Genomic DNA, 25,619 nt, shown 5'->3' with positions numbered 1-25,619 from the left:
ATTCACGAGGTGGACTTTGCGCAAGCGAGAAGGAAGACAGCATATTTCATATTTGCATTCACCAACCTAATTGCCGAAATACCCACTAATCAAATATTGGAGGATAAAATTGTATTTCGCTTTGGGCATAATAAATGCGCCCATGGGATAATCCTTTTTTATTTTTTTTTAATTATCTCTTTTAAAATTTGACATAATTACGAATACTCTTTGTTATTTGAAAAATTATAAATTTTTTTCTTAAATGAAAAATTATTATGTAGCCCTTAGACGGTAAAGTGAATATTACTATTTTATTCTTGCTGAATATTTTAAAAAATAATAAGAATATTTGAGAAAATATAAAAAAATTTGAGGGTGGGTAAAATAAATAATCTAGAGAGAATATTAGTTAATAACATTATTTTAAAAAGTCATAATTTATAATTTAAAAGGATATTTTGATCAGCTCATCACAAAAAATTGGATGACAATCTAACACAACGGGCTCGTTGTTAAACAGAAGTTAAAATCAAGAGTTACATGCAATTTTTCAAACAATGAGAAAGTATTTGTAATTAGATCAAATCTCAAGAAAAACAGTTATAATTTACTTTTTTTTAAAAAAAAACCACGCCTATAGTGTAAATATCCCCCATAGAGAAAAGAAAGAAAGAACTAAGTTGGAAGAGGAGAACACATTGTCACATCAAGGGGATATTCAAGTGTGCTGGATCACACTTTCCAAGAAATATAATTATTGTTATATCTCGTAATCCATTATGACTTGTTATCTTATCTCGCAATCAATTGAGATCTCACTTTGCAATTTATTATGCTCTCATATCTTATACCACAATCTATTGTGATCACATTTTCTCTTGCAATCTGCTGCAGTTTCACTTATCTCGCAATCTATTGTAACTTCATATATCATCTCTCATTTATTACCACCTCATCTTATCCCGCAATTTATTAGGACTTACTTATTTCGCGATCTGTTGCAACTCATCTTATTTTGCATGTTTTTGCAATGTCATCTTTGGTGATGTCTATTGGAACAATGATCTAGACATTGAAGATGAATATCCAACTTCGAGCAAGGAATGACAACGGGCGAATACGATGGATTCTCCGAACATGATCCACAAGAGAACCTACAACAACGAAGGATTGGGTAAATCTCACAAACAACAGCAAGGAGAATAGGGTGAGCATGGACAATCCCCTCATCCTATGCTTCAATTGGCCACGAAGTCCTTCACCAGTCAACCCAATACACTTTTGCTGAATTCGCTTTTAGAGCAATCACCTACTACATCATAGTGCATGCAGTGGCCCCACCACTCCCTCGTTACCCTAGCCTAGGTCAAGATACTCCCTTTGCCCTCGGGGATAACAAGCAGAGGCTCGTAGATCGCCAGGAAGGAGAATATCTCGAGGAAGAGATTGACAACAGAGCTTATTGATTGAAAGACAATAATCCACCTCCGTTGCCTTTTCAGAGTGCGAAGGAAGGGAAAGAATATCTTATAAGAGGGAGCAAGCTCCCAATTCCTTAAGGGTTGCTAGCCCTAGGAAGGCAAGAGAAATGCGAGCTTCGCTTTGAAAGTTGCATCCCTGCGACACAATCCCTTCACACCACATATCTTGACCGAAGGCATTTAACCAGGAATCAAGCTCTTGAGTCTGATCGAGTATGATGGGATAGGAGATCCCTAGGATCACATCAATTATTCATGGCCAAGCACTTGCTAGACATTAGTGTGCTTCATATTGCAATGTATTCCGGACAACTCTATCTGGCAAGCCATGCCTTGGTCTCCCCGATTAATTGCTAGAATTATAGAGAATTCTGAACAATTCTCTGAATACTTCTTGCATCACTTTGTGTCAACATGAAATATCCAAAAACTGCTTCGTACTTATTCGTTGTAGTGCAACGACAACAAGAGAGTCCAAGGGAGTAAGCTCACAGATTTTCTGCAATAGTTTCAAAAATTCTGCTTGTATTAATCATTTTTATTAAGTATTATACATCAGAATATGAGAAAAAACAAGTTCAAAGAATCCATAACTAATAAATTGAAACCCACACTTGTTGAATTATTTGAAAGAGCGGAAAAATATATTCAGAATGAGGAGGTCATAGGTACAAGACCTATGAGTCCAACGAGAAAGAAAGTGATGGAATAGGAAATCGCCAAGCCAATGAGTTGACCATTTTGATCAAATGTTTAAAAAAATTCAAGTGTAAAGTGTAAACAAAGTAAATATTCCATCAGTTATATTAGTCAAAAAATATTTTCAGATTTTTTAAAAAATATATAAAAATAATAATTCATAATTTAAATGATATTTTAGTCTATTCATTATAAAAGTTGGATAAAAAGCCAAGGGAAATTAATAAAATGAGCTCGTCTTCTCTTCCTACAATCTAGTGCAATATGAAGTGACGTCGTTTGGAACTTGCTATAACATTTCAGCAGTACAACTTTACAAGAACGCGGCTGCTCCGCCAGCTCTCCCGAACTCAGACATGGCCTTAAACCTCCATTCTCAATTCTTCATATCTTTTTCTTCCTTTTCTTCGCTTTCTTCTCCCAATTTCCAGACCCCACAACTTCTCATAATTCCTAAACGATCCCAGAGGAACCTCAGAGAAGTATTTTGCATAGCCTCCGCCTCCACTCCTCATTCCTCCCCAATTTTCCTTCCTTTTCTCCAAACCCCAGCAAGAAAACAAACCCAAGAACCCCAACAGAAGAATGAGGTAGATAATATCGACGACCCGATTTTGAAATTCTTTAAGACCCGGACTTCAGACCCGGACCCGAGTCAAGAAGGCAGGATTTCCCTCCGAAAGAACCGAAGAACCGCATGGCACCTAGCATCCAGTTTTGAAAACCCAGATTCTGAATCTGAATCGGAAACCGAAACCGAGAATTACCATATGCCCGTCTCCCGGAATGAGGAAACTTCATCCGAAGTGGGCGGAGTTGTGGGGGAAATATTGGGGATTGCGAGGGCGCTACAGGAAAACGTTACGATAGGGGAGGCATTGGAGGGTCATGATTTTGGAGGGAGATTAGGGGAGGAGGAGTGCGTCGAGGTGTTGAGAGTGTTGGGGGAGGAGGGTGATGTGATGGGGTGTTTGTACTTTTTTGAGTGGATGGGATTGAGAGAGCCTTGTTTGGTTTCGCCAAAGGCGTGCTCGGTTTTCTTCCCGGTGTTGGGGACGGCAGGGAAGGGGGAGGAGTTGTTGGTGGTGTTCAAGAATTTGCCTTTTGAGCAAAATAAACTTTTTAGAGATGTTCGTGTCTACAATTCTGCGATTACCGGACTTTTGTTATGTGGGAGGTATTGGATTCTTGACTTGGTTATTGGTTTGTTTAACTCTCCTTCTGTATATTTATAATGTGAAATCTTTTGTGTAAATGAACTAATCTGCCGTGCCAATGCTATGCTATAGTTGATGGCATTTGTGCAGATTCCAGCTTGATTTAGTTGATTGTAAATTTTCTTTGTTTTGTTTAGTTTTCTTTTTGTTTCTCTTTTGCTAGTCCCGAATGCAGCATATGCATCCTCATCCGTCTGTGTATGCAGAGGTATGGGTGAATATAGTTCATGTTTGCTGGTTATTCTTCACGTTTTTGCACTATGGCTGTGTCAATGCCCTACTTCTTTAGAGGTTTCCATGTATATACGTTGCCATCCTAAGAGATCTATTTATTCATTCATAAAAGGTGTCTTCTCATGTCGTATATGTTTGGATGTGCATAAACATCTACAGCATTCTTCAACGTTTGTTGTTGCCTTGCCTTCTCTCCTCAGATTTTGTTGTGATTTACGGTTTTTGACTGTGATGCAACTTGCTAATACTATTTCAATTGGTTTTTTCTTGTTTCTCTTATAAGGTATGATGATGCGTGGAAAGTGTATGAGTTGATGGAAACAAGTAATATCCAACCTGATCATGTAACAAGTTCTATAATGATTACAATCATGAGGATGAGGGGAGATAGTGCTAAAGATGCGTGGGAGTTCTTTGAAAAGATGAACAAGAAAGGTGTCAAGTGGAGTTTAGAAGCTGTTGGTGCCCTTATCAAATCATTCTGCGACGAGGGGTTGAAGAAAGAAGCTCTTATTATCCAATCAGAGCTTGAGAAGAGGGGGATATCTTCTAATGCCGTTATTTATAACACTATTATGGATGCTTATAGTAAGTCAAACCAGGTTGAAGAGGCAGAAGGCCTCTTTGCCGAGATGAAGGCAAAAGGGATAGCGCCAACTGCTGCTACTTATAACACATTGATGGACGCCTATAGCAGAAGAATGCAACCCGAAATTGTCGAGAAACTACTTGAAGAGATGGAAGCTGCTGGATCAGAGCCGAATGTAAGATCGTACACGTGTCTGATCAGTGCTTATGGGAGGCAGAAGAAAATGAGTGACATGGCTGCAGATGCGTTTTTGCGGATGAAAAAGGTTGGTATAAAACCCTCGTCACATTCATATACGGCTCTTATCCATGCATATTCGTTAGATGGCTGGCATGAGAAAGCTTGTATCACTTTTGAGAATATGTTACGTGAGGGAATAAAACCATCCATTGAAACATATACTGCCCTACTCGATGCATTTAGACGTGCTGGTGACACTGAAACGCTGATGAAAATTTGGAAGAAGATGATGAGGGATAAAGTAAAAGGGACACATGTTACTTTCAACATCCTTCTTGATGGATTTGCTAAACAAGGTCAGTACATCGAAGCAAGAGATGTAATATGCGAGTTTGGAAAACTCGGGTTTCCTCCAACTGTGCTGACGTATAACATGCTGATGAATGCTTACGCAAGGGGCGGCCAAGAATCCAAGTTGCCACAGCTGTTGAAAGAGATGGCCGCACTCAATCTAAAACCCGATTCTGTTACTTATTCCACGATGATTTATGCCTATCTTCGCGTCCGTGATTTCAAGAGGGCTTTCTTTTATCACAAACAGATGGTGAAAAGTGGCCAAGTTCCTGATGCGAAATCATACGAGAAGATGAGGGCGATTTTAGATGTGAAGGCCAAAACAAAGAACAGGAAGGACAAGAGTGCTCTGATGGGCATCATAGAGAGCAGCATGGGATTGTTGAAACAGAAGAAGAAAGGAAAGAAAGATGAATTTTGGAAAAATAGAAAGAAGCGATCACGAATTCCTGGTTCTGCTCGTCAATCATAAGATCATGAAAGACTATGGAAGTCTTTATGAGTTCCTCTTTTACCAGAAATACATCTTAAAATCCTAATCATAGTATTTTTTAGCAGGCTTTGAAGGCATCTAACATGTGTATTTACACGGCATCATGTCTGAATTTTATGTATAGGTGGAATTTAGTTTGGAGTATAGAAGTTGTGTTTTATTCTTTAGGGTGGCGCCCCTTGATGTTAGGTTCAAATACACAAGCACTCTCTATTTTCTGCAAAACTAAAGATACATCTTTCCGGGGGTGTTAGTACAAGGTACTTGAAAAGGGTGTTTGTGTAAACTTTTGCCACTGAATAGGAGGTGCATTTGTAATTATAACTACATCTTAAGGGGTGTACTTGTCATTTTGCAAAGAGTAGGGGGTGCTTGTGTATTTGGTCTAAGTTCAGGAATTGTCAATATAATTCACCCTATTTTACAAGATGAAAACCAAGAAATAATACTCATGTTTTTTGCAAACTTTTTATATATGTACAGACTGGGAAAATACTTAAAAATGATGTTTAAGTTTGATTAGAATTGAAATTTATGTAATTTAACGCTGTGTATTATTTAATATTTAATATTCATCAATGTATAAAATTATCATTCTTGATCTTTAAGTCATAAAAAATTAACTTCCCGTTCTAGGCAACGATGCTGGAAAAGAAAAGACAAATTATAAGCACACACAAGGATGCACACGCTCTAGTATGTGCTTCTGCTTGTTGTGAAGATCGGAGCTCGGTTGCTGCTACATTCAGCCTCTCTTCTCTTGGCTTGAGATCCGAGCCAGGAAATGGTGGAATTTTTCTGCATTATGAACAGGTGTGTGAATATCTGATACTTGAATGTGTAACGCTTCGGGTGAAGGTACAAGTTTGAAACGAAAAGGTTTAGTTTCGTAAAACTGTTTGTTTAAGTTTTTTGTTGGATTGGAATTTGTTGAGGAGAGGAGAAAATGGGTAGCAGCAAGGGGTTTCTGATGGTGGAGCAGAGGGAGGTAATGAAAATAACGTCTCAGAATGTTGAGGTAATGTCGTCTTTGTCACTAGCCTCATCGCGGAAATCTCCCTGCACAAAGTTTCCCGGTCAGAATGTTATTGTGCTGTACGAACTAGATTAATCATCATATCATCACCAGATGGCTGGTGGATGGAGTTACCATGAGCTTGCGCTTCTGGTTTCTAGTGATCCTTCTTACCTAAAATCTTCAGAAGAAAATGGGGTGACCAGACAATAATGATGACAAGTTGAGGCACAAGAAGGAAGAGTTTTTTGTAATTATTCATGAATAGGGTAAATTATATTTTTGATCCCATAAGTGGACTCGATTCCAATTTTAATCCCATACTAAGGGCAATTCGCACATTTGGTCCCGTAAGTGGATTTTTTTTCCAATTTCAGTCCCGGTTGGTGATTTCCGTTAAAACTTAACGGCAGCTGCTGAAATTCGTTAGGTGCTGTTAAATATGGAGGGAAAGCATGTAGAATTGGAGGGAAAGCATGGAGAATTGGAGAAAAAATCAACAACTTGGTGAAAATTACACTATACCCTCTTCCTTCTAAAACAACACCATAAGCCAAGATACACCCAAAAAATAAACTAAAACAGTTTGTCTTCGTTGCATCTGTGCAATTTTGTCCTCCATTCTATTTAGTTTTCGAAGCAATCCGGGTATGATAACCTTTGCCCTTGCACACATTGGCGGATCTTCCCAATGAAAAAAACCACATCCGCTTCTTTTTTTCGTATATCCAAAAAACCTTCTACCTGGGTTGTCGTCGGTCCATGAGGTTTTCAAAATCGCAAGCCTTCCACAATGACAAAAATTTTCTCTATTACTAGCCATATTTTGTGAGATTTTTTTCTACTAAATGCAAGAGAGAAATGAAGAAATGGGATTTAAATAGAAGGAAGAGGGTATAGTGTAATTTCCACCAAGTTGTTGATTTTTCCTCCAATTCTCCATGCTTTCCCTCCATATTTAACAGCACCTAACGAATTTCAGCAGCTGCCGTTAAGTTTTAACGGAAATCCCCAACAGAGACTGAAATTGGAAAAAAAAATCCACTTACGGGACCAAATGTGCGAATTACCCTTAGTATGGGACTAAAATTGGAATAGGATTCACTTATGGGACAAAAAATGTAATTTACCCTTCATGAATATTTCCTATCAGATGACATTCCTGAACTGATGAATATAACCCGACTTTTCTCAAGAAGCTCATACCCTGGCCATGTACCGGAAAAACAGAGAGAAGGAAATGGCATCTGTTGTACTCTCTGCACTTCATATGGAGATCTTCGCAGCACAAGACATAGTCAATGGTTTTCTTATGCTTTTGCAGAAAACACCCCACTTGACATTTTAGATGCTTCAAGCAAGTTAAAGGCAAGGGCGGTCATGGATGATGTCCTTGCTCCACTAAATTTCGAAGAGATTGCCAACAGGTTGCCACCAAATTGTAGTGGTAGTGAAACTGTGCACGTGGCTTGAACAGGTCATGCTGGGGAGAGGATCCTCAGGTACTGGGGTGGCAGTACTGGCTGGACCGTGGAGGATGCTAGTGACAAGATTCAGAATACGACAGTGGGGTAGCATCAATGAAGCTTGCCAATGCATTCGTGATCCGGCCATGCCTTTTTCCAATCACGAGGTGGTGAAGAAAGTTTTAATAATGGCGATGGAGAAGAAAAACGACAGGATGCTGGATTTTCCTCAAGAATGCTTCAATGAGGAGTTGATAACCATCAATCAGATACCAAAGCTTTCAACAGGATCAAAGAGGGGCTAGATGATCTGGCTCTTGACATTCCTAATCCAGAGGATAAGTTACAAGTTCTACTTGGAGCATGCGAGAGGACGAGGTTGGCTCATGCCATCAATAGGTTCATTTGTATCATATGTTACACTAACTGTAGCTGCATCCATTTGAGTATAAGAACTTGTCGTTTTTCTGCCATCGTTGCCTAGTTTTGTTTTATCGCTGGGTAACTAGGCAACGATGGCAGGGAAACGAGAAATTCCTACACTCCTGCTCTGCCGATTTCTGAGATTTTGGTAAAAATTCAGAGTAATATTAAGACAGCATAAATTAATTTGATATGAAAGTAGTCACATGTGAAGAGTTGTATGAGTAAGAGCATGTTCATATGTGTTTCATTTCGTTTGAAGATGATTATAAACAGTAGTTGTTTATTTAACTCAATTGTTAATGTTGTCTCTTCTTCTACTTAATTATATCCAAATACTTATTAAACAAATAATTGTTGACTTGTTGTATTTTTGGCAAAAAATTCAGTTTTCACTCGCAAATTAATAGCTTTCACACTGCTATAATTATAATGCTTTTTAGTTGTTTGATATAAATATCCTCTTAATTTAACGTTTGTTTATAATTATTTTTTATTTAAAAAAATTATTTTATAAATAATCAAATAATAAAAAATATTTATAATTATGTCAAATTTCAAAGTTCATAGCAGCAATCTATCTTTAGTATTAACTCAAGAAAAAGTTGCTTATAGCCAACGAGGCCTAATTGAGCCAACGAGGTCTAACTGAATTGGTGAAGTTGAGGATCTATGATCTTAGAGGTTATGAATTTGAACTGCATCAGGTGCATGAAATATTATCTGTTGCATAGCATGAGTTGGCCTAATGAGTAGGACTTGTTATTACATATTGATATTGTGCACAATACGATTATTATAATAGTTTTTATTAAATATTGATCCAACATAAATAATAATACTTATAATCAATTTATTTTAATTAATAATAATTAATCGCTTTTAAAGAAAAAAAAAAAAAGAGTTGCCAATGAATTGGATTGTAATAAATTTGCTAAAATTGGGAAGTCACCTCACATTCACATGCATTCCGCGTATGATTTATTTGACTTTTGATATGCAACCAAAATAAGAGAGTATATAATATAAATGCCATCCACTTTTCTCAACCAATTATTATATTTATATATATGTGGACAAAATGAGTTGCAATTTTTTATACTTTTTTCTTCTACCCCCCCATCTCACTTGCTAACAAGAAAACAATAACATTTATACTCCCTTTATTTTTAAATTAATTTTTCATATATTCTCATGAAGTGAATTGCAAGATTATCATAAATTAATAAAAGGGGTGATTTTATTTACACCTTTGATTTACAATTAATTACTTTTATCTTTTATACAATTACATAAACTATTTCTAATAATTAAAAAGTATGAGTAATTTGTGTAACGAGCTTGACGTTTTTTGAGGATGTATGTATAATTTTTTAAAAAGTATGGATCATTTGTATAAATAACATCAATATTTTTTATTAAAAAAATGTGAATATTGTGTAAACAAATCATATATCAAAAACTATAAATGTAGTTATCCATTAATTTAAAGAAATTAAAACGGAAAAAAGGGGTTATAAGTGAATTAAAAGACAGAATAATGGAGTTTATGATTGTGTATCCTTGCAGCCAGGTTGTCATCATCTGCTATTCATTATTGCCAATCATAATCATAATATTCTCTTCAAAAAAAAATATCATAATCATAATATTAATTGCTCTCACTTTACACTCCTTTCTTTTCTTCAACTCTCTCCTTTTTTCTTTCCAATAATTTCAAATACCTCCCTTCTATTTGTTGCTTATTACAATTCGCTCCCTCTTCTTCAATTCCTTCCTCCATATACATATATACACACACATATGTGAATGTGTGCTGTGCGTGTTTTTTTTGTGTCTGTGTCGTCATCATACATAGATAACAAGCAAAAGACTCTGTCACAGAATTTCTCACCAACACCAAATAAACACACACAAAAAACACAGTAGCCCACACAAGAACACACTCAAAAACTCTTTGCTGCATGCACAACCTATACATACATACATACATATTATAAACACACACACACACACACACACACTGAGAAGTATAATCCAGACACTCATGCAGATATGAAAACGGATCTTCTGAAACTGCCCGTTTTCCTGAAACCACTAATCCTCTCCCTCTTCCTCTTATCTTTCTTAGCCTTCCTCTCCCTTCAAACCCCATTTCTCTCTTCCAACAAAATATCCACCCACAACACCGCTGAGAAGCTCCCCCCGGATCTCAAGATCCGACCCGGATACTCCTCCTACGATGCGTACCTCCATCGCCAGCTCAACAAGACCCTCAACCCCAAGCTCCGTCAAATATGGACAACCCGTGATTGGGACCGAAAAGTCAGAGTCTTCTCCGAGTTTTTCGAGAGTCTGAAGCGACGACAACTCCTCTCCAACGGGTCCAAATCCCTCTGCATTGGAGCTCGGGTCGGGCAAGAAGTTGCGGCGTTGAAACGGGTCGGAGTCAATGACTCCGTGGGGATCGATCTGGTGCCCTACCCTCCACTGGTCTTGAAGGGTGATTTCCACCATCAGCCCTTCAATGACGGGACTTTTGATTTCGAGTTCTCAAACGTGTTTGACCATGCGCTGTATCCATGGCGATTCGTGGGGGAGATCGAACGGACGCTGAGGCGCGGTGGGGTCTGTGTTCTACACGTGTTGCTATCGCGACGGGCGGATAAGTTTTCGGCCAATGATTTGTACAGTGTGGAGGCTTTGAAGGAACTGTTCAAGAATTCAGAGATGGTTGAGGTAAGAAGAGTTGATGGATTTGGTCTGGATACTGAGGTTGTCTTTAGGAAAAAATAATAATTGAAATTTTCTTTTTTTTTTTTTTTTGGTATTCTTGATTTAGTAGATATTACTCATAGGATGTTTTTATTTAAATTTAATGCCCATTATTCTTTTTATTTAAAATTGTAATTTTTCATCTGAAATAAATCATCATTACTTGCTTATTGAAATTTAATCACATTTGTCTCTTGCAATTCTACATCTCATTTATATGATAACTATAGGAATTGCTTAATTAGATATGTTGTTTGGCCAAACTTATTTAAATATTTCATTAGTTTGTACATTTTATAGATTACATTTTAGAATTTATAAAATACTAAATCTGATTATAAAATAATCAGTTAAAGTATTTAAATAAAATTAGATTATAAAATGTTACTAATAGTGATTCTGCATCTAATATGATTAAAATTAAAGAAAATTATTAAAAATTTAAAAAGTAAGTTAATAACTCCCTATTTTTCTGAAAGAAGTTTATAAGCTTCTCATATTTTATTTTTGAATTTTGATAAGTTCATAAATTAAAATAAATATATGCTTGTCAATATTTTATAAGTCTAAAATTTATAAGGCCACAGAAACCTCTTAATCAATTATTCCATGGCAAAAACGAGAAGCTAAGAATGGAAAAGACTAAAATACAATATACCCTTATATTTTGTTGAAATTGCTAACAAACCCCTATATTTAAAAACAAGTTAAAAATCCTATAGAAACATATTAGAAATAAATTTGATTTTTTTTTTTATAAAAAATTGAATGGTTAAGATTGATTGCTAGATTTGAAGGTTTTGGTTTAATCAATATACATCCAACGATTACTAAAATAAAAAATAATATATATTAAATAAGAGTATAGCAGTCATTTTATAAAAAAATTAACGATGTTAGTCATATTTAACGGAGAAGAGTGATTGAGCTGAATTTATTAAATACAGGGGGATGTTTTGCCTAATATCAAATCAGAAATGAGTGTTTTGTTGAGTTTTTTAAAACACAGGGAGGTTTTATGCAATTTGATCAATGAAAAAATAACTCCCAACACTGAATAAATTATCTTATAGATGATCATCAATGCAACGTGATGGTCTAGTGGTTGATTAACGGATCGATATATGCTGGTGGTTCTTTATGAAAACATGAAAATTATCGCTATGTGTAGATGTATTACAAATTGATAGTTGTTGAGTTGTAATCCTTCATTTAAAATTACATTCTATGAAGATCGAATTCGCTCTACATCGATGTAATCTTAGTTTTGTTTTTCGCGCACACATGCCAACTGACAAGAAGAGAACTTGAAGTTCAAACAATTGAACTGTTCCCAAAAATTAATAAATTTATATAAATGTATTATGGGATGACAGTAGTTAATAAATCTTTATTTTAAAAATGCATTTCATGATGATTAAATTCCTATTGATAAAAGAAAAATGATGGTTATTGAAGGGAACACTATGTAGAAATATGTAGAACCAATGCTTCTTACTTTTGTGTAGTAGGGACAACTCACAATTGGTGGAGCATTTATGAAAGGTTAGAAATTGTTGTGATTGAGGTGGCCCTACACACCAACAACATGAACATGGCCAACCAATTACAACTCCCAACTTGCCCATAACATTATTTATCAACATCTCTATTTGTTTGTTTATTGGTTGAGTTTGGTTCCATTGGTCACATCCCACATTAATACCCCCCCAATTGAGGCTTCCAAGAAAATAAATTCATATCATTATTTTATATATATACCTCTTCAATTTTTTGAAGGCTATGGGTGGAATAGTTTAGTTACAAGGATCTTGCCTATAAATTCATATCATTATTTTATATATATATATATATATATATATACATTTTTGTTTTTTTGAAATTTCTAGCAAGGCGTACGCGCGTGCGTCGACAATTAATATTTACTTTATTTTCGTGTTAAAAATAATTATGAAATCTATATATATAAAACAGAATTATTGAGACTATCCATCTAAGCGCCACGTATATGTAGGCTCAAATGAGTTTGATTATGCCAAATGAAATATAAAATATTTTAGATAAAATTTAAAAAATATTAGTAATTATATAAAAGAGATCACTTTTTTTAGAAAAAGAATTAAAAATATTGGATTTATCAAAAAAAAGTTTAATCAATATTATTTAACAAGTTTTTTTAAATACAGAATAAAATGGTATTAATATTTATACAAAAGATTCTAACCGATATCATTCTTTTATCTTTTCTTTAAGTATATAAAAATATGTATAGTCAATATCTGAATAATATATTGCAGCAGCGCATATTATATAGCATCTAATAAATATTATTTAACAATTTTTTAAAAGAAATAAAGAATAAAAAGTATTAATTTTTAGGTAAAAAATATAATCAATATTATTTTTTTTATCTTTTTATTGAAGTATATAAAAATATGTATATTTAATATCCATTTTGATAGATATTGAATTAAAAAAATCAAATTTATTTCAAATATGTTTCTATATATTTCTAAGTTATATTTATAAATCAATTTAATCATGTTAAATGATGTATATTCAATATCTATTTTAATAATTTATACTAAAATTAAATTAATTAATAAGTATAAAAATATAAGTATTCTGGATACAAAAATGAATTTAAAAATAAAAAATATAAGAGTATTATTTAATATTAAAATAAAATTTAGTATGTATCCCTTATTATATTTTTAGATAAAGTCAAACAATGGGAAATTTATCTACTTTAAATAAAAATAAAATATTTTTTATATGACAAAATAAAATTAAAAGAGACACTGGACAATTGTGGTTCATAAAAATTAATAAAATGAAATATTATAAATAAATTGAATTTTTACATGTTATGCATTCAAAAAATGCACGAGTCCAATTGATATGGACTATGCTCAAAATTTAGGCTGAAGCGAATACAAATCCTAAAGAGAGGACCTGCAAAAAAGGCGTTAGCACTCCGACACCGACGTTAGTATTGGATTTAAGATGAAAAAATAAAGCCAAAAAATAAATAAATATAAGTGAAATCGAGATATGGTGAATAAAATCAGTGAAAAATGTAAGAACACTTCATAAATGTGCTTGTGAAGTGCTTAAAGAAGGTTCAAAAAATGTTTAAAAAGTGAGAGATGATTGAGATAGAGAATAAGAGGTGTGTGAGAGACATCAGAGGGTCTCATAATCCTTATAAAAAATTTAGTTGACTGCAAGAAATATGAATCTTTATTATGACTAATTACAATAACCAAAAGTAAAAGAATTATAGTAAATAATCATTAGGGGCAACTTATACTCCAATCGTTGGAGGATATCATGCTCCTTTTTATTGCTCAGCTCTATTAAAAGTAGGATCAAGGTTACTGTCCCGAACTCCCTTCTGAAACAAGAGGTAGTGTGTCAGAAAGAGAGTTTAATAATTGTAATTCAGCCAAAAGACAAGACAAGAAAGATGTTGTCTATGATGCAGAAACAAACGATCTAAGGTTCAAATTTTCCTGCAACATCAAAGTAGAACATCGACAAGCCCAAGGACACTTTGCTCCACTGTGTCCTGTTCCATTCTTGCCTAATACTGCTTAGCACACCAAGTCCTTTTCTTTCATTTTTACAATCCCAGCTTTCCAGCCCTTTATCTCTTCCAGTCCCACGTCACTGCTGCTGCTCTTGGGGGCAGAGTCGAATTTTTAGGAAGAGACGGCAAAATTCACTCGTGCAGACAGAGATATGAGCCTCAAGCCCACATTGGACTTGGGCAGAATCATGCCTAGCCAGCCCCGAAGAGTCTTGATTCCTGGCCACAGCCTTGGATTCAAGAACTTATCGTACAATGTTTTGATGATACAGATGAAAACTGGTGTGTGGATCTCCAAGAAAGTTTACATTCTGGGCAATGATGTCTCTGTTCAATCCATGAGAGATGAGATCACGGCCGTCGAGGAGACTAGTCCATCCCGAAGGTCTAATGATGCTATCCCAAGTTTCAGCCAAGAAACGTGTATCCCTTTCCAAAACGCTAATTCCGCTGCTGCTTCTGTCGTTCTTCCTTCAAAGTGTACCTCCCATTACAGCATGGTCTACTTACGGGTAATCCTCTATGCATCCCTCTTAAACACAGATTCTTATCTTATGCTATTAGCCATAACAGGCGCTCTCTTCTTGAAAATATTACAATTTCGTAAGTACCAAAAATGGCTGCATTACATAGCATCAATCAAGTACTTTTTGAAGGCATGGGTGATAAATGAATTCAAGGGCAGACAGCGTGTTAGTGGCAAGTTGGAGGACGTTTCAGCAGGCCCTTTGGGTGAGAAAAAGATCAGCAAACTTCAAAATACAACAATAGCAGATCCAAAATGGAACTGGAAGTTTATTGATAAGGATGACTTTTTCACAGTGGATGTTTATAGTATTGAGAATTTTTGTATCAGCATAGGCATTCTGCTGGCATGGAAGGTTCTTTGTCGACTCTTTGTCTATCTTGTCAGGAGGGTTTATTCCAAGAAAGTGAGAAAATGAAGCCTTGATGTTGATATTGGTACCATGATCATATATTCCTTCAAAACGATTACATAGTCAATCCTTTCTACTGCTAAATAGGTAAAATACTACTGTTTTACAGTAACATTAATATGTATACAGTGTAATTTCGGAACCTGTATAGGCCTACTACCTTCTTAGTGTGATTGGCTGAAACGCCTTAGATCACAGTTACAACAAAAATGGACTACAGCAATGTCTAAGAGACAATCAAGACATCACAGTCAAGAGAAGAAAACAATGTGTATGCAAGTTGCAATAAGAAAGAGTCATACGGTATCTGTTTTCACTGCAACCTAGCTCTTCCATCATTTGACGGCTGGCACAGGACACGAGCCTGAAGAGTTCATGGACACAGTTGGGCTGCCTGCTCCAGGAGTGCTGCAATCTGGGTTCTGCTTACTGGCATATGGCATTGCGTTGATTACCCTGGAGTCGAGAATAACAACCCTTCAGTCCATAAACATAAAAGTTTGAAGCCAACCAAGGTTTAGCAGTGATCTGAAAACATATCCTCATCTGATATTAAATGCACATTTTAGTTGCACATGATAATTTCACGGTAATGGGGGACCTTTACTTTGGAAGCAGAAAACCTCAGGACATTGAGAAAAGAAAATGCATCTTCAGAGGTGTCAAAGAGGACTAATGAAGCATCAGTACATTCTTATGGTCTTCAGTCAAACAACTTATGAGGACTTCTATAAGCACACTTATAATCATGATGCTGTCACATGAATGGCTCAACATTTTGGTTAATAGGAGGAAATTTTACCAACTACATTGGACTATAATATTCAAATGAGGTGTCTTAATTAGTTGATAAGAGTTGAACACAACTAGAAATTACCTCTCCTTGCGCTTCTCCAGAAACCGAGCCAAAGACTTTCTGCGGAACTGAGGCACAGTGCCTGATCACAATATAAAGGTAGAAATATAAACACATAACAAACAAGATGGGAAAGTATTTGGTATGTTACTATCAACTAATAATGATGAATTAGGAAAAGGTCCCACAGATATGATAAAAGCATGATTTTGAAGAACCTCGAAGATACCTGATGGAAGGAAGTGTGAAGAAGTAGATGCCTGAGAATTGGCTACTTTCAGAGACTCAACTTTGTTAGAAGACACAAGAATTCCCCCTGGTTTTGAAGCAGTCGTATCATTGATAGTAGCAGACCGGACGGCAGATTGAGAAACACTAATAGAAGTTATAGCTGTGGGGATTGAACGGAGAGCCGTTGCACCATAAGGCTGACTTACAACAAAACCATCAAGAACAGAAGACTTAGGCACGGATGCTTGAACTGGAACTGCAGGGACTGTCATACTAGAAGTTGTGGGAGGCCCATTTCCAGCCAATAACATGATAGCCTGAGCCTATATATCCATCAATGAATAAATTTAGAATGAACCATATAGTGGAAGCGAAGAATCGGCAGCAATCTGACATAGCAGATGATATACCTTGTCAGGAGAAATATTGTCATATACGCACACTGAACCATTATAGAATATGGTCAACTGAGCAGGAGCTCCTAAGATCTTGGAAGAATTCCTGCATAACGGATCCAATTCGATTAGCCTTATGGTTATTGTTTTCCAAGTAAGGTTACTTTCAGTGTCTTTCACAATACCTTAAATCAGTGGTTCCCACAACAGGACTGCTAGAAGGTATAGCTCGGACATGATTTGACATTAGAACTCCACCAAGAGGTTCTGTGCGGACGGAGCAAATCAGATTCTGTCCAGCAGTAGCAACAAATGACTGGTGAACAGCAGTGTTGATAGCCGGTAAAACCGTTAGATTTGTTGGGCTGGTGACAGGGTGATGAATAGTACGTGTATCCAGGTGTTTCATAGGATAGGTTGTCACCGTGTATCGAACTCCATTTTGATTTTCAGGAACAATGTTTTTCTGAATACCCAAAAATGAAAGAAAATTATCTTTACTTGGCCGAAAAATCACATACCATTCATGTTCTAGAATTTTAATTTAATTCATAAGATAGTTTAACAGACATATGGCTATGGGAACAACAGCAGTACATCAATCTTTCTTTACTAGAAAACAAGTTCTTAACTTTGCTAAATATCATAAAAGGAAAGCACCAAACCTGCACCACATCAGAGTATGATTTATGCTCAGAGTCTGTAGTCGTTATCGTGACCAATCCAGTCGAGGCGAGCGAATCAAAACCAGTCTTAGGCTTTTCTTCCTGAAAAGATAAGAGCTGAGGAAGAGCAGAAACCTTGTTTGGGAATGACCACTGCATTGGTAAACTTCTTACTGGAGCTACACAACAAAAACACAATGCACAATGCATACGACTTAGTCACATCTATCACTATACATTTCCAACTTCAACCACCAATACAAATCAATCATGCAAAATCCCTTTTTCCTTCTAAGCAGGCCATTAAAAAGACTAATCACTTAAAATTACCAACTTAACAGTAATTTTAGCTTCAAAAACTGCATAGAAAAGATCAAAACAGGCAAGTTTGCTTACTATTCTAATGCCAAATAATGACAAATAAAAATATGGGATTTCAATTAAACAACTCAAAGTACCTCATATGCCTAGCTGTAAAAGAGTGTGAACATGTTAAATCAACTTTAAAGAACTCAAGCCTAAGCATCTCATGCTCATTATAGTAACATAATTGCTGTACTGATAAATGAGGAACAAGTAAAGAATATGGGCGTCCACCCGGTCAGATACAGTTTTAAATGCAGCACTACCCTTTCATGAATTAAAAAACATCCTTATTTTATTACAGGAATCAAACATATTTTATTCCTCTTTCTTGGTGGCAGCAGAATGAGTAATTAAAAATGTGGGAGTGGTGGCTTCTTGGAGGGCACAACTTGTTTCAATTCAAACTGTTGCTTTTAACAAATACAATAGAATAACGAAAGATCTCTTGAGGTGCATGTTCTCATCCAGCAACTAAAATAACACAACAAAAACGAAATGAATATAAAAACTCAGAGGACTGTCAAGCTACACAAGGTTAAAAAAGTTAAAGACTTGTAGAAATACATACACCAAATCTCACGTTTGCACAACTAACCAGTAAGCATACATTATCTTATTTCCCATTTGCACTTTTCTCACAAAACGTGAACAATCAATCCACCCAACCCATCAATTCAATAATAACAACAGCAACAACAACAACAACAACAAAATAATAATAATAATAATAAATCATCTTTTTCCTAAAAAACAAATAATAAAAGATGAAGAAATTATCATTTAACGTGAAAAAAACTAAAATTAAGTGCTTTATTTTTCAATTTTTCTTTTCCAAGTCTTAACCTTCCAAGACATTAAAAGAAGGAAAAGTAAATGAAAAAGAAAAAGAATCTTGGAGTCCTTGATTCCATGTTGGTTCTTCGAGCAACCAAATAAATGGGAAGTAAAAAGAAAACTCAAAGCCCAATTAGAGAAAGGCTCAAAATCACAAATCCATAGAAGTATTTCCATTTCAAGTCCCTGATTAACTACAGATTCATAAACATGTGTAAAGACTGTAAATTTTCTTCCTAATACGAACATGAAGAATCCAAGAAAAGCACATCAAACAGCATACACACGACACGAGAGCTTTCGAATATGAATGCTTACCTGCATCAATGGGTTCATCAAGAACCTCCTGCTTCACAGCCAACCCCATGAAATCTCTCTCCATCACCACCTCACCAAGATCAAATCTTTCCTCACTAGTAAAACAACCCTATAAGAATCAACTCCCAACAGTGAAGACTGAAGAAAAACAGCAGCTTCCTCTGTTTAAAGAAACAAATGAGAGAGAGAGAGAGAGAGAGAGAGAGAGAGAGAGAGAAGACTTTGATTAGATGTAATGATGATAAATGCAATAAGTATAAAGAAAGGTTAGCATTATACTCGTGGCTATATTGGCCACCGGCTATTGCCGGTCATCGGCCCTGTGAAGACTTGAGAGGCTGGCGTCACTTAGGCAGTCATCTCCATATGTTTTAATTAATAAATAATTCCGCAACATTAGCATGTGGGAATATAAATAATTCAAATAATTGTCTGAGTACTGTTTTTAAATAGGGTAAAATACACTTTGGTCCACTAAACTATTTTTCATATAATAATTGTCTCTTAAACTAATAAATATAACACTTATTCCCCACAATTAAATTTTTAGATATTATTGTCCTTGTATTATATATATATAGTTCAAAGGAATTTTTTTAGTAATTTTACATTTAAGTTTAATTAAAAATATTTTTTATTTATAATAAAGTAAAATATAATTACAAATAGTTCAAATTTTATTTTTTTTACAAACTCAGAGTTAACTAATAAATGAGTACAATAAATAAGCAAAAAATTTTCATGAAAATATTTTATTAAATTGGTGGTAAAATTAAGTTATTAACTATTTATTCTTAAAAATGAATAATTAAATGTCGGATTTTAACATATTTAAAGTGAATTGAAAAAATATAAATTATTTTAAATTAAAATCAAATGTGCTGGGAACTATAGTAAAATCTCAACGATTTCTATCACATATTTTGAAATTTTATAAATTTTGACACAGAATATATGGAGCACATGATCGAGAGAACATGTTAATATGCCTGTAATTATAGCCAAATTTAATATAATTTCAATGCTTAAATACATTTTCAACTCCTGAAAAGTATGCATACAGTTCATTTTACACCCTTAAACTATAGAAGATAATAGAAACCTTCGTCGTATTATGATCCAAATTTTTAATGATGAAAATGCTCTTATTATTTACACGCACTAAAATATATTTATTTCATCATTCTTCTAAGATATAATTTGAATTATTATAAATATTTTATTTATCATAAATAATATCCAAAATTATGATTTTATAATTAGTATGAAAATATGTATAAACTCTATATAGTCACATCACAATTTAAACAATTATCAAAAAGAGAAAAAAAAAACTCGTCGTGATTTAAATATTTTTATATGTATTTTTTTAACATAAATAATTTACTTTGTAAAATATATTCGACATAGATGGGCTTGTATATATTTTCTATCTCATATAATTTATAAAAAAAACTATAAGTTTTAAATATTATTTTCTAAATAAAATTTTAAAATTACTAAAAATAGTTATGAAGACATTTTTTAATAAAACATGCTTTATGAAGTAGAATAAAAAGTATAAAAGCTACATTAGAAGGGTATCTTAATCTTGTTAATCACAAATTCTTTAGAAAAAATTTTGTTATTTTTCATACTTTGGAGGTAATTATGATTATAAGCACAATTTAAAGGTGCAAATTTTATTTAACTCTAACCCCAATCAGATTATGTCGACTTTGAAAATATATTGTTCGATTTATATTTAATATTTTTAAAATTATATAAATTTAATGTAATAATTAAAGGGGTAAAATTTAACAAAATTTTATTTTAATTAAATATAAATCGAAATAAATATTATATATATATCCTTTGAAAATTTGGCTGCCTAGGCATTGGTAAAAACGCAGGTTACCAGTTAAGACCACGTGAACCAATTGAGTGGGTCATGACACGTGGTAAAAACACGTGATCGATAGGCTTTTCCTCTGTCACTGGACTGATAGAGTTGACAGGCACGCAGGCGAATTAATGATTTCATAAATTATAGGGTAAAAATGCAATTTCCTCTCAGCGTCATATTATAAAATGTAAATTAAAATTAACAATTTACTTTTTTATGTATTTTAAAGTGCAGCAATTTATTAAACTGTATTTTTTAAAATTAAACAACTTATCTTCCTAGATAAGGGGTAAATTGCTTCTTTTTTATATATATAGAGAGATAATTTGCTTATTTGCAATATTACAAGGGTAAACTGCATTAAATCCTAAAGTATAGGGATAATTATATTCCTCTTTCTTAAAATTTGGTATAATAATATATAAATTTTTTGTGGGTTTAGAAATTAAATCTAGCATCCATGAAATTTGCTTGTCTAATAAATAGATCTCTTTGTTAGTCAAAATTCACTAGATTTGTTAATATTAATAAAAAAAACTAAATAAAAATTAATATTTACCTTCGATTGATTTTTATTAACTTATTACCGATCAAATAATTTTTTTCCGACTAAACTACTATTATAATGGTGAAAATATACTTCACCGCATGCATTAACAAGTGAAGACATATAAAGATAATTTGATTATAAAAAAAATTATTTTGACCTGCAATAGATCATAAGTCAATCGAGAGTAAACATAAATCTTTTGTTAATATTAGTAAATTCAATGAATTTTGACCAATTGAGGAACTTATTTTTAGACGAAAGCAAACCTCAGAGGTGTTAGATGTAATTTTTCAAACCACAAAGGGTCTACGTGAAATCACACCAAACTTCATGAGATGCGACTTATTACTCTCGATTGACTTAAAACCACTATTACAAGTCAAGCATATATTTTCTGATCAAAATACCCTTATATGGGTGAAGATCTCAACACATGCATTATTGTATAAAGATATAAGGGTAGTTTAGTTATAAAAGATTTATTTAACTTGCAATAGTTAGTAATAAGTCAATGAGGGGTATATAGATTTTCATTCAATATTAGTAAATTCAATAAAATTTGACTAAAAAACGAATTTATTTATTAAAAAGAAACAGACGTCACATATACTAAATATAAATTTTAAATCACAAAAATAAGACGCGTAAAACATCAAATCTCAAAAAATTACGACCTAACTATCCCTAAAGAAATTAAGGAAATTGATCCGGAGTTTGAACCAAATCCATTTTATTTTACTTCCAATTGTATTTAATTTGACATTATTTCTAATTGTAACATCAGAAGGGTACTTCAATCCGGAGAATATAAATTTATCATTTTTAATTCGACTGTTCCATAAATCTAAAAAATCAAGGAATTTATTAGAAAGAAAATAAATTGTGGTTAAGGTCAACAGCATACTTTAGAAACAAACAACCTACCAAAACTACCATTTGATGAACCCACATCAAATATAAAATATAATATTTAAACTTTTAATAGTCAAATAATTATTTTATTCAAATATTTTAATTATAATTTTTGAGACACGTGGAGTAAGTTGCTTTTCTCTTAAATATAAAAATTCTATTATACGCGTAAAATATATATGTGGACGAATTAAATAAATAAATAATTGAAATTTTATACTTATTAAATGAGAAATTAAAAGCAATGTCAATGGCCTGTATTAAACATTTCTAATTGCGTATCAAAGTCAAATATATTTGGTTTAGTCTTAATTAAAATTTAAAACTTCAACTAATAATCCTAGGGTTTGAGATTCATCCACGGTGTGATACATGCACGACCTATTTTCAAATAATAACTTTATTTAAAAATTAAATTACATGCACTAGATATTATTAGATATATATGTATATAACTTTATAATATATTAAAACAAAATTAACAATTATTATGTAATTAGAGATGGTGATCGATAAAATTATTTATTAAATACGTGATAAGAAATTTATATTAATTTATTTGGGGTATTTGTAATTTATTTTATAATTCTTTGTTACGTTGATGTACTGCTGAGTTGTTTAATTTATTAAAATATCAACATTATTATGTATTTATTGCTTTTAAAAAATAATAGAGTCAACCCATATTTTACAAATCATGCTAAGTCAATTTGAAAATAATGTAAGCTATACATATAAAATTTCAAATAATTAGTAACATTTGGAGACATGTCTATTAATAGGAAACCACTCATTTTGATTATTATTTTTTATTTGAGAGTTATTATACTAATTTGTGTGTCAGATCATTAATTATTTCCTAAACCCTTTGATCTTTACCATGTCTTTTTTTTTTCAATTTATTCAATTTTATTAGTTACTTTTGCCCTTTAATTTAAAATTAAATATTAATTTAATCCTTTTTAAGATTTAAATATACCAAAAAATGAAGTATATCATATTTATTTTCTTTCTTAATAGTCTTAAAATTAAATTTTATTCTTCAATTACTTTTTTTAATTTTAAATAAAATGATGAGTCATGAGTTATGTTCAATTTTTACTTTTAAAGAAAATAAAAGTTTATAAATATGAAATTTTTTATTTTTTAAAAAAAATATATTCAATTAATGAATTTCCAAAAAAGGGAGTCTGATTTTATTTATTTATTTTTAGATTTTGTACAATTTTATTTATTAAGAAAAATAAAGGGTGCGAGGGACATGTGCACAAAGATAGAAAAGCATGTGAGTGGAGGGATCAAAAGATAAAATAAAGTTTTCGGAAATGGTCCCCGCCCTCAGCCAACTAAGAGTGGGCCCACATATTCTTCATTATTATATATTAACCCCACTTCACTTGGCATCTCCTACGTCAGCGTCCTCTTTAGCCTCAGTATCCTCCATATGTGTCACGCTTTTGAGTTTTATAAATATTGCAGGTTTGGCCCACGTCATTTCTTTTATTTCTTAAGGATTAAAATATATGAATAGAGGTTTATCCATATCTATCAAACCTTTGATTGTATGTTGCATATATTTTATCTTTATTTGCCCCACCAAATTTTGTTATTTCTACTTTTGACCAACCTTTTCTTTTATTCTTGCACGTATAAGTTGTGCACATGTAGTTGATAATGTTATAGGTATATATATATATATATATATATATAATACATTGTATCATGTGATATTTATCTCGTTCTGTTAGGTATTATTCATGCTATTTTTATATAAGCTTTACAATTTTATTTTAAAATAAGAGTCTCGCTAAGGAAAGCAATATTGGGGTTTATAGACCAATCAAAATCTTCGTTTGTAGTCAATGTGGAACGAGTAGCAATATCATTAGTCCTGCTCCCCTTTAGGACGAGGGGTTTGGGATTGGTACATATCCTGGGATTATTAGTGACTCAAGTTTTTTTTTTGGTAATTGACGTGGAACGTGTAATAGTATCTCAACTCCAGATGGACATATAATCTCATTCCAATACACGACTCCGCCTTGTCAACAAAATCTAATTTTAAAATGATAGAGAATTTCTAAAAATAATGAGGAACTATTTTGGAAATTATTTTAATTAATAACTAAACAAACGAACTTAGAGGTTGTTTGGTTGAACTTATATTATATATATTTTAAAATAATCTTATAAATATTTGAGGATTTATAAAACATATTAAAGTGTCTAATAATTTTTTAAAATAATGTTTTGTAAGAATTTTAGAAAAGACAAATAGTCCTACTTATTTTAAATCTTTAAAAAGAATTATTTTGATTATATAATCCTATAAAATTAATATATAATATCTTATAAATTCAATAATTTTATTTTATCATAACATTTCAATTCCTTATATTTTTTTTAAAATAAAATACAACATATTATAAACTATAAAAACATCTCATATATGTATAAAATTTAGAAATTCATATCTATAAATAAACTTACCCTCTCCCTTACTTTAATAGGCAGTTGTTGTGATTTATTGGAGGGGTAATATTGTCCATTCAAATTATTAAAATGATCATCTAAGTTAAGATGTGGCCATACCCATTAAAATAATTAGCAATAATGGAATCTGCAATATCTAATTATTTAATATTGATGCAATTAATTAATTATTTCTCTTTGAAAAAGTCCAAAGCATCCAATAATTTATTATTGAGATATTGGAGCATCTTCCCAAAATTAAATTAAAAAATAGTAATTAAATTAAATTTAAAAATAAAAAGTCAAACAAATTGAAGAAAAAAAAAACAAACTAGTAAATCTATGGCATTTGATTGCACATCCCAAAATATGCCACCGTCCACCGTCCGATGTCTCGATAATTGTACGGATTGAATTTTTTTATTTTAAATTTTATTATTATTATTATTTTATTTGTATATATATATATATAGTATATATATGATTTTTCTTAAATAAAATACATGTCGTGTATATGTTAGATAGAGTAAAGCAATATGATTAAAATAAAAAATAATCCGATAATTAAATGCAACGATGCAGAATTTAATTAAAATATTTTGTCTTAATTAATGTAATTTATTTGAATATTTATGTCAGATATGTATTTTAAATAATTAAAATTATTTTTAAATAAAATTTTATTGTGAGTCCTTTA

The 25,619-nt window shown here is 32.7% G+C and overlaps 3 protein-coding genes across 3 annotated transcripts; 2 read left to right on the top strand and 1 right to left on the bottom strand.

Annotated features, from left to right (window-relative positions):
* LOC105168550 (pentatricopeptide repeat-containing protein At5g50280, chloroplastic) lies at positions 2,402-5,392 on the top strand. The gene is made up of 2 exons (XM_011088682.2): positions 2,402-3,339; positions 3,897-5,392. The coding sequence occupies exons 1-2, from the start codon at positions 2,519-2,521 to the stop codon at positions 5,206-5,208; spliced, it is 2,133 nt and encodes a 710-aa protein (XP_011086984.1). The 5' UTR covers positions 2,402-2,518; the 3' UTR covers positions 5,209-5,392.
* Positions 9,874-11,089, top strand: LOC105168549. The gene has a single exon (XM_011088681.2). It carries the CDS (start codon positions 10,189-10,191, stop codon positions 10,927-10,929), a length of 741 nt encoding a protein of 246 aa, XP_011086983.1. The 5' UTR covers positions 9,874-10,188; the 3' UTR covers positions 10,930-11,089.
* Positions 15,455-19,334, bottom strand: LOC105168547 (protein TIFY 6B). Its single transcript, XM_011088678.2, has 7 exons — positions 19,104-19,334; positions 17,586-17,764; positions 17,106-17,386; positions 16,936-17,026; positions 16,524-16,848; positions 16,316-16,376; positions 15,455-15,894 (listed from the first exon to the last, which is right to left on the bottom strand). The coding sequence occupies exons 1-7, from the start codon at positions 19,165-19,167 to the stop codon at positions 15,774-15,776; spliced, it is 1,122 nt and encodes a 373-aa protein (XP_011086980.1). The 5' UTR covers positions 19,168-19,334; the 3' UTR covers positions 15,455-15,773.

Source organism: Sesamum indicum, linkage group LG8 (assembly GCF_000512975.1).
Source record: "Sesamum indicum cultivar Zhongzhi No. 13 linkage group LG8, S_indicum_v1.0, whole genome shotgun sequence".
Classification (NCBI taxonomy): domain Eukaryota; kingdom Viridiplantae; phylum Streptophyta; class Magnoliopsida; order Lamiales; family Pedaliaceae; genus Sesamum; species Sesamum indicum.
This window is presented reverse-complemented; position numbering and strand designations above follow the sequence as displayed.

Coding starts and splice junctions, on each gene's coding strand:
- LOC105168547 (XM_011088678.2), bottom strand. CDS start 19,167: ATGGAGAGAGATTTCATGGGGTTGGCTGTGAAGCAGGAGGTTCTTGAT. Junction 16,377..16,523: donor TTCACACTTCCTTCCATCAG/GTATCTTCGAGG, acceptor TATTGTGATCAG/GCACTGTGCCTCAGTTCCGC. Junction 15,895..16,315: donor CTGGAGAAGCGCAAGGAGAG/GTAATTTCTAGT, acceptor TCTCGACTCCAG/GGTAATCAACGCAATGCCAT.
- LOC105168550 (XM_011088682.2), top strand. CDS start 2,519: ATGGCCTTAAACCTCCATTCTCAATTCTTCATATCTTTTTCTTCCTTT. Junction 3,340..3,896: donor GGACTTTTGTTATGTGGGAG/GTATTGGATTCT, acceptor TTCTCTTATAAG/GTATGATGATGCGTGGAAAG.
- LOC105168549 (XM_011088681.2), top strand. CDS start 10,189: ATGAAAACGGATCTTCTGAAACTGCCCGTTTTCCTGAAACCACTAATC.